General features: G+C 44.5%; 1 protein-coding gene and 1 long non-coding RNA gene across 5 annotated transcripts in view; both read left to right on the top strand.

Annotated features, from left to right (window-relative positions):
• The window catches only part of LOC147015971 (uncharacterized), a gene marked incomplete at its 5' end in the record, with an annotated part of 3,408 nt that extends 1,786 nt beyond the window's left edge, over positions 1–1,622 (top strand). The window contains one exon of the mRNA XM_085849191.1: positions 1,605–1,622. Coding sequence (XP_085705317.1) covers positions 1,605–1,622 — 18 coding nt within the window. The remainder of the gene's footprint in view (positions 1–1,604) is intronic.
• Positions 1–9,718, top strand: part of LOC147015968 (uncharacterized) — a 153,337-nt gene that overhangs the window by 75,095 nt on the left and 68,524 nt on the right. For all 4 annotated transcript variants that reach the window (XR_015049955.1, XR_015049956.1, XR_015049954.1 and 1 more), the window contains exons 3-4: positions 4,263–4,327; positions 4,670–4,835. This is a non-coding gene — a long non-coding RNA (uncharacterized LOC147015968). The remainder of the gene's footprint in view (positions 1–4,262; positions 4,328–4,669; positions 4,836–9,718) is intronic.

The raw sequence follows: 9,718 nt of genomic DNA, 5'->3' as shown, positions 1-9,718 counted from the left end.
CTCACACTCCACCCACGATTCTTGTTTGAACCAATCAAAGAAGTGGTTTAAGCAACAACGAGTTTGACGCAAACACATGGAGAGGACATGCAAATACATGTTCTAATATACAGACCACCTGCAAGTTGACGGTGCAGGCTGACGAGAAAGGTCTACAATAAATTAATAAGATTACAAACAAAATATCACTTGATGTCCATCTCGGACTTCTCGAACCGCTGCGAGGTCCGACAATGTCATATTTGATCCTTAATGTTATTATCCTGATGAAAGTAATACACAACGTCATCTAAATAACAATTTAGTAACAGATATCATAAATACATGAAAATCACCATTCTATTAACCTCTCCATCCATCCATTGGGACCATACTCTGTGCAGAGCATTGGTGCTGCCGAAGCAGTCTCCTGGGCTATTGGGCACAGTCCTGAACGGGTCGCCACTCCGACACCGTATACCAGCAAGCTGGTACTCATTTTGCCAACCTCAGAAGGATGACAGGCTGAGTCAACCCCACCTGGTATTAATTCAACAGCAAGCAGGATTTGAACTCGGGACCCCAGGATCCCAAGTCCTCCATTTGAGCCATTAAGCCGACACCAGGCATATTCTGTTAATGGTGTTTATGTTTTCGGAAAGCATTTCACATGATTGCTTTACCAGTTTGTTTGCTGGTTTAATAGTTAGGGTAACAGCATGGGCGAAATGATGCCGAATATAAAATGGTGACTAATTGTGTAATTTCAAGGTGGGAAGCTGTAACCATGGAGTTGGCATAAGGTCATTGTTGTATCATTAGCCACAAGGAAAATAAATGGGCATCAACATGCAATATTAATGCCAGTATTGAACATGCTCTTTTAAAAAAAATCTATCCAAATGTTTTTGGTTTTGTCAAAACTGAAATTTTTTAAATGAACAAAACCATTATTTTGTGATTTCATCTCATGATTGATATTTGAGCAAGTCAAGAAGTGACGTCAAATACCTCGATTGCCATTCATATAATTAGACACAAAAATTAATCACATCATTTCTCAGCATAATCCCATAAAGACTACAATGCACTTTTGCCACCGTGTTTATTTTTTTAATTTTTTTAATTTATTCCATCAAGGGAGGTCTTTGATTGTTGGCATAGTCAGACTTGTGGCCCCTCCTTCATAGATGTCATCTGTAAATGTAAATTTCCTGAGACCTTTTTCCAATCATCCAAATATATAAAAACGAGATAGCACAATGTCAGCACTCAAAGATGAATGCGTCATGAGTTCAAATTTCAACTTTTCAACAGATTTGATTTTTGTGTTAACTTTGTGTGGGTGGCGATTGCTGCATCAAAATTATTTTACTCAGTAAACCTTGTAGTTTGTTATTTACCACTGGCTTGAGCTGGTTCTGAAGGTTAAGATACATCGTGCTGGTGAGTTTTTTTTTATACTGGTGATCAACATGTGTGGCTCCTTCAGAACCCCCAAAAATAGTTGATCAATCGACCCTTTCTCACACCAGTCTGACTTCAACCTTTTATTTGTGGAGATGATGTTTGTTTTCATTGTCTGCTCTGATGCTCTTTGTTTTGAGATGATGTGTACCCCCCAGGCTTCATCGGTTATGTGATACAAGTATAAAAAATCTTCTCTAGCATATTATCAAGCGAGCATCTCCAGACATGTGAGCAATTGACTGTGGCCATATGTGAGCTGTATAACCATCCATCTTCATGTACCATGCTTTAAACAGAGCCTCGGATCTGCCGAAGCAGTTCCTTGGCTGGGGTTACAATCCTGGATGGTCGCCCCTCCGACACAGGAATTTGCAATTTGTCCATTCGTAATTCTCGGCCAACCTGCCAGCAGCCATAATCATCCAGTTTGCACAATTTTTATGGAAGCCAAGATCTTGGATTATGCCATGGGTTGTTCCACAACTACTGACTTGAAAACTGCTATCGTCTGTTGTTACTAGTCTGTTAAGAGAGTTATTGCTTCAATTAACTTCAGTATGGTATTATTACCTCTGCCACCGAGGAGGTTATGTTTTCACCGCTTTCTGGCTATTACTTGGCAAAAAAAAAAAATTTGCCAAGTATATTGGTCTGTCGTAGTGTCTGTCTGTCTGTCTGTCTGTCTGTCTGTCTGTCTGTCTGTCTGTTTGTTTGTTTGTTTGTCACACAATTTTTGGCCATAGTTTTCAAGCAATCTTTCTGAATTTTTTTTGTGTGTACTTGACCAGACAAGGACAGCAACACTTAGTTTTGGTGAATATCCAAATCCAGATCCAGATCTGAGAATTTTAAAAGTGATTCTTCACCATTGATGGGGCCAAAAATGATGTATAGCACAATATCTCAAAAGGTTGTGGATGGATTCACACGAAACTTGGTGGACAGGTTTGGAGTGCCACGAGGAAAAATTGCTTCAATTTTGGTGAAGATCCGAATCCAGATCTGTATATGACAATTATTTGATTTTTCAGTGATTCTTCACCATTGAGAGTTGGGGCTAAAAACGATATTGCAGGATATCTCAAAAATTGTGGATGGATTTGGCTTAAACTTGGTGGACATGTTGGGTGTATGACAACGACGAGTTGATTCAATTTTTGTGAATATCCGAATCTGGATCCAGATCCGACAATTTTTCAAGTTATTCTTCACCACTGAGAGACGGGGCCAAAAGCTATGAAAAGCACGGTATCTCCAAAAGTTGTGGACGACTTGTGACAACACGAGGTGAAAGAGTTGGTTAGGTGACATGAACAAGCTAATTCGATTTTGGTTAAGGTCCGGATTCAGATCAGATCCATCAGTGGGATACGAAATTTAAACTGGTCGACCTGGTGGAGGTATGAGCTCTCCCGAGTGCAGTTCCGTTTTGCCAAGTGTCACCACTCTCTTAGTGATTTTCTTTTTATTTGTTGTTTGTCCACACAGAATACGAGTGCTTTTTCTCTGCAACCGCTTGTCAGATTAAGACAAAATTTTCACCATAGGAGCAACGACTCATGTAGAATGTTTTAATGATAATTATGATGTCATAGTTCACATGGTGTGGCAGACATATTGGAAAAAAGGAAAAACTTTGGACCACTGAATTTCAAAATGCTCCATGGGAAAAAATTGAAACTTTGCACGTGGCAAGTACTCCTCATGAGGAATGTGATTTTTTTTTTTTACGTCAAAGGTGCCTTCGTTATGACGTCATACTTGCATTCTTAGAACGCAACATCCGATCAGTATGACAAGTTTTTGAGGGTCATCGAGGGATAAATTGGTACACAGAAGAAACAAAGATTATGACGTCATCGTTCACATGGTTCAGCAGCCATATTGTTTTTTCTTTGTTTTTTTTTAACCTTTAAAAACCTCTGAAACGGCTGAACAAATCGAGGTCAAACTTTTCGCCTATGACCGCCTATCCATGAGGAACAAAACGTTCACACATATGACATCATATGTCACATGGTTTGGCAGCCATATTGGATTTACCATAAAACCTATAAAAACTGTCTTCTCCAGAATGGCTGGACAGATCGAGGGGAAACTTCACTCAAATGTTCCCCAAGTCTTGGGGATACCAGGGTATTCACAAATAATTAAGAGGTCACATTGTCGGGCAGCCATATTGGATTGAGTGAAAATCTTTAAGTAATTCTTTTTCTTGAACCACTTCATGAATCGATGTGAAGCTTAACAATTATGATTAAGTGGTGATGTTGAATATATGTTTTAAATTTCGACCTGATCGGATGCATGGTCTGGCAGGCAGAATTATGTAATTTTTTTGATCTGGGTTATTTTAGATTTTTTTTTTTTGAATAAGGCTCACTTGACTGTACCTGGATGGGTTTGACGGTAGAGGAGTAATAGCTGAAATGTGAATCCTATCCAGGTTCCTTCTGATGATGTCATCTTTATTTTTTGCTTGTTCAGATTCCACTTGATGACTCCATTGCAGGACTGTACCTATTTGGTCTTCCATTTGATTTGAATTGAATTTACTTTAATCCCATTCTAAATTCAATTGAATAATAATAAACGCCACGGTCAGGGTCAGGTGTCCCATCAAAGCGGGACGTCTTGGTATCCGGTCATCACTGCCAGCAGTTATAAAGTGGCAGTTCTAGTTATGTCCATTACTAATTACGTAACACACTAGTCACTACACAAACACCACACAAAACTACACAAACACCACACAAAACAAGCCCTGATGAGGATCTGCAATCTCTGATTGCTCTTTTTCTTGTTCCTTGCAGAAGGAATTGGATCCTTATTTCCTCAAAGAAATACTTATTGTGCTGTGTGGCTATGAAGAACAAAAGTTCGTGGAGCATACAACACCTACGCAGAATACTTTGCTGCCCTGTGGCTTGGAACAGTAAACACTAAAGGCTATGAAATAACCATCACGTTTAAATGGCCTCTGACAAAGTTACCACATTATTGTATCAGGCTGTAGTTTTATTGGGAAATATTCTCTGAATGGACAATTGAGTGCATAAAGCAAATTGCATCATACTTTGTGAGACAATTTTGTTGCATTGTTGTGAGGCAACTGCTTTATTCTGGGGGGGGGGGGGGATTCCTTTTGCAAGTCTAAATCAGAGAGGATGTTTATCTTGAAAAATTAATGTATATTTTTACATCTTTCTCATCAAATCAGGTCATCCCTCCATCTATTTGATAAGGAAGGATGCAGCCTCACTCCCCGTTGGCTACTGCTGGCAAAGCTCACCTCATGTGATGCACATCCCTCGCCATCTGCTCGAATTTCAACTCGGATGCATTATCCATCTGCTCCAGTGGAGCAGCAGCGTCGTACTTCCCTGGTACTCCATAAACACTTGACGTCCGTTGTATGGTTGCTAATGTTTGTTGTACTTGATGTTACCCTTTGCTTGTGTCACAAAGGCAGCAATTTTCCTGCACATGTTCGCAGTATGTGACAAATAAGTTTTTCATAGTGCCTTCATTCTCAGCTTCAGAAAGTTATATTCATTTAATCATTTTTATGAACATTCGTTGCACGCTTGCGTTTAGGTACAGTACTGGTATACTGATTCTGATGTACCATGCTCTGTTACAAAACATTGGTGCTTCCGAAGAAGATTCTTGGCAAGGATGACACGAGATTGTTTGCCGTTGCCTTCCCAGCAGTAATTAGGGCAGGAATAAGGAATTTGATCAGGGTGCCGATGATAGCTCTCCGACCCTTCGTGAAGGACACTTTGCGGGGTCTTTAACGTCCAACAACTAAGGCGAGCAGACATGACGCCCAGTTTAACGTCGACCTTTAGTCAGGTCAGGTTCGATCTGTGACCTGCTACAGGTACCATGTAAACCTGTACTAACCTGTTCCATGGTCGGGTTGTCGGCGACTAAACCATCTCCCCCACCAGGTTTTCTGGTGAGGGGGGTGTTTGGATATGGACACCCAGCAGGATTAAAAACAAAACCTGTCAAAGGGCGGAGGAGCTCCTTGTGAGCCAACGGCCATCCATATCTAGTGCCCAACTGTGTCTGTAGACGTCCTCCTGCAGTTGGGTTACTTCTTATTAGGAGGTTGGTGGCAGGATTTGCACTCCAGCCACCGTAAAACCCTTCATTCCGCAAAACGCAAAAACGCAAAAAAATCTGAAAACCCACTCCGTGGGAGTACCTCCCGTGCAGCTTCCCTTCGCAGGGCAGCTCACCGGATGACGGGATTGGGGCAAAGCCTTCGGGACCCCCAATCTTTGATAGGAGGGAAACCACGGGGTAACATCGCTGGGTCAGATTGCGGGAGAGTGTGTCGGAGTGGTGCTGAGGTGTCGTCCACAAGACGGCGGTCTCCTTGGGTTAACCTGAGGCGATCCCTTCGGGTGGGTGCCTGGAATGTCCTATCCCTAAGAGAGGATGATCACCTGTCTCTGTTATCATCTGAGCTCAAGCGTTTGGACATCGGGATTGCAGCTCTCTCTGAGGTTCGGAGACCGGATTGCGGCGAGATAATGGTGGGTGGTTACACCTACTATTGGTCTGGTCGCTCTGATGGTTACCATACCCAAGGAGTTGCTGTAGCTGTGTCCAATAAGCTTACCCCAATGATAATTGAGGTAACACCAGTCAACGAGCGTATTATGAGATTAAGGATTCGCCACTCCTTAGGTGTCATTTCCCTGGTCTCTATTTATGCTCCGACTGAGGCGAGTGATCTCACCGTGAAGGATGCATTCTACGCCACACTCGAGTCTGTGGTTGATCAGTGCCCCAGACGAGATACACTTCTAGTCTTGGGGGATTTCAATGCATCGACTGGAACTGATAGGGACGGTTATGAGGTGTGTGTTGGTCCCCATGGGTCAGGAACTATGAACCAGAATAGCACAAAGTTCCTTGACTTTGCAAGAAGTCATGGACTTAGGGTGGCTGGTTCATGGTTTCAGCGCCCACAAGCTCATCGCTGGACTTGGTATTCCAACGCTGGCGGTGTGGCAAAGGAGATTGACCATGTCCTCATTGACGGTCGTTGGAGGATGATCCAGAACTGCAGGGTCTACCGGAGTGCTCAGTTCCTCAATACTGACCACAGGCTTGTTGTAGCAACTCCAAAGCTGCACCTTAAATCCTGGAGAATGGTACCATCCCAGCCGAGGCTGGATGTTGCCAAGCTCAGGGATGAGAGAGTAGCTGAGGAGTTTGCGAACAGGCTGAGTGGACACTTGGGGGGTCTGGGTGCTTTGGGGCGTCCTGAAGAGTTGTGGAGCACCTTCAAGACCACCGTCCTTGATGTTGCCGGTGGATGCCTTGGAGTTCACCGCAGGGCAAAGAAGAATTTTGTCTCTCAAGGGACACTGGATACCATTGACCAGAGTCGCAGGGCCAGGCTGAATGGCAGAGCTGAGCTGTTCAGGGAGCTGAGGCGTAAAACTGTACGTGCACTGAGGGTGGACAAGGAGGCCTATGTGCGAGGAATCTGTGAGGGGTAGAGCATCACCTGTGGACAGGTGATTCTCGTCCCGCTTACAGGGGAATTCGCGCATTACGTTCATCCAAGCCCATCCCTCGGAGCACTGCAGTTCGAGCAGAGAGTGGTAGGCTCTTGACAGATGAGTCTGAAGTGAAGGCCCGCTGGGCCGGTTACTTTGAGCGGTTGTACCAGGCTGATCCCCCAGCTGTCGAGTTGGACGTCAAGGGTGTTACAATCCCTGTTGCTGACCCTCAAATCAACTGTGGTCCACCATCGCTTGTGGAAACACGGGCTGCGGTGAACCAGTTGAAACGGGGCAAAGCTCCAGGGATCTGTGGCATCCATGCTGAACTTCTCAAGGCTGGTGGAAATGCTGCACTCGTGTCATTGCATGCAGTTTTGTGCTCTGCCTGGAACACAGGCATCATCCCAACTGACTGGAAGAGGGGCCTTGTTGTCCCTCTCTGGAAAGGGAAGGGTGATCGCCAAGACTGCAACAACTACCGTGGGGTGACGCTGCTCTCAGTGCCGGGCAAGGTCTTTGCTCGGATAATTCTTGATAGGGTTCGCCACCATCTGCTTGAGCACTAGCGTCCAGAGCAGTCAGGCTTTACACCAAAGAGGTCAACGATTGACCGTATCCTTGCACTTCGTGTCCTCACCGAACGCAGACGAGAGTTTCGGCAGGGGCTGCTTGCAGCCTATGTTGATCTCTGTAAAGCGTTCGATTCAGTGAATCAGGATGTCCTCTGGTGGATTCTTGGTCTTCGTGGGGTGCCACGGAAACTGATCGATCTGATGTCCGAACTCTACTCTGGTACTGAGAGTGCTGTGAAGTGTGGTGGTACCATCTCTGACTTATTTCCAGTTGTTACTGGAGTCCGTCAGGGATGTGTACTTGCCCCCACACTTTTCAGCACTTGTATGGACTGGATTTTTGGGAGGATGTCGGAGAGATCAAGTTGCGGTGCATCATTTGGCAATGTCAAGATCTCGGACCTTGATTTTGCAGATGATGCAGTCATCTTTGCGGAGACTCTAGACATCCTCTTGGGGGCCCTCGAGGTGCTGAATGAGGAGTCGGAGCCGTTGCGATTACGGATTTCTTGGGTCAAAACTAAGATCCAGGCTTTCGGTGACATCTTGGATGCTGCTGTCCTGTCTGTGTCTGTTTGTGGTGAGGATGTTGAGGTCGTGGAGAGATTCACTTACCTTGGCAGTGATATTCATGTCTCCGCAGGTTGTTAGCCGGAGGTCAATAGACGTCTGGGTCGGGCCTGGGGAGTCATGGATTCACTGGATCATGGGGTGTGGCGCTGCCGGTACCTGTGCGGGAGGACGAAAGTCCGAGTCTTCAGGTCCTTGGTACTTCCAGTCTTGCTCTATGGGTGCGAGACTTGGACTTTGACCAAGGATCTGAGACGGAGACTTAATTCCTTTGGTACCAGGTCTCTTCGGAGAATCCTTGGCTATCGCTGGTCGGATTTTGTGTCCAACGAGCGGTTGCTGAGAGAGACTTGGATGAGATTTGTTACCTGCATAGTCCGTGAGCGTCAGCTGCGGCTGTATGGACATGTGGCTCGTTTTCCTGACGCTGATCCTGCTCACCAGATTCTCTCAGCGAGGGAGTCTCATGAGTGGAGGAGGCCAATGGGCTGACCACGTGCCTCATGGTTGCAGCAGGTTGACCATCATCTCAAGGAGATGGGGATGGGCCTGGCATCTGCCTGGGGGATGGCCAGACGGAGGCCCCTGGAGTACCGGCGGAAAGTGGACGCAGCGACGCGCTGTTCTGGCACATGCTCCCATACCTGACCTGACCTTAACGTCGACTCGAGGGACAGCACACACATTAATAAATCACCCTGCCTGTGAAGCACCAGGATGAAAGTTTAGAGCTGGGTCGGGATTCAAACACAGGCTAGGCAGTTTGGAGGTGACTGTGCATACCTCTAGGCCATCCTGCCAGCCCAATTTAGGTATACTTGAAGGTTATTTCGAAATTCTTTCATGGATTTTTGCTGGCCACTGCATATATATATATATATATATATATATATATATATATATATATATATATATATATATATATATATATATATATATATATATATATATATATATATATATATATATATATATATATATATATATATATATATATATATCAGGTCAGGTCAGGTATGGGAGCATGTGCCAGAACAGCACGTCGCTGTATATATATTATATATATATTATGTATATATATTAATATTGTATATTATGTATATATATTATATACATATATTGTTACGGCTGTGGAAATTCGCAGATCACCATAAAGGACCTAAGATCAGTTATGACGATAAGTATATGTGTAGTTAGATTTCCCCACCGTTGTTTAGAGGGAATTTCCGTGTCGTTTTTTGAGATAGCCGTTTTTCTTTTCTCTGTCATTATTTTGGACCAATCATCCCCCAACAACCAAATCGCCACCACCAACATCATTCCCAAACAACTACAACTCAAACACCACCACCTTCGCCTCTTTACCTCCACAACTCCACCCCACAAACATCGCTTCACCGCCATTCTCAAACGACGCCCACCAGCAACCAAATCGCCACCACCAACACCCTTCCCAAACCACCACAGCAAACTCCCACCACCTTCGCCTTTCTACCAAACTTCGTGCCATGGGTTGTGAATGGGTTCCTTTCGCCTCGAAAAACGGATCAGGAATGATTCACGCCCACTTTTCATCCATCCAATGGCTGAGCATCA

The sequence above is a fragment of the Eptatretus burgeri genome, chromosome 12 (genome assembly GCF_056783735.1).
Source record: "Eptatretus burgeri isolate ZD-2024b chromosome 12, Ebu_testis_v1, whole genome shotgun sequence".
Classification (NCBI taxonomy): Eukaryota; Metazoa; Chordata; class Myxini; order Myxiniformes; family Myxinidae; genus Eptatretus; species Eptatretus burgeri.
The sequence above is the reverse complement of the archived record's forward strand: the minus strand, read 5'-3'. Positions and strand labels throughout refer to the sequence as shown.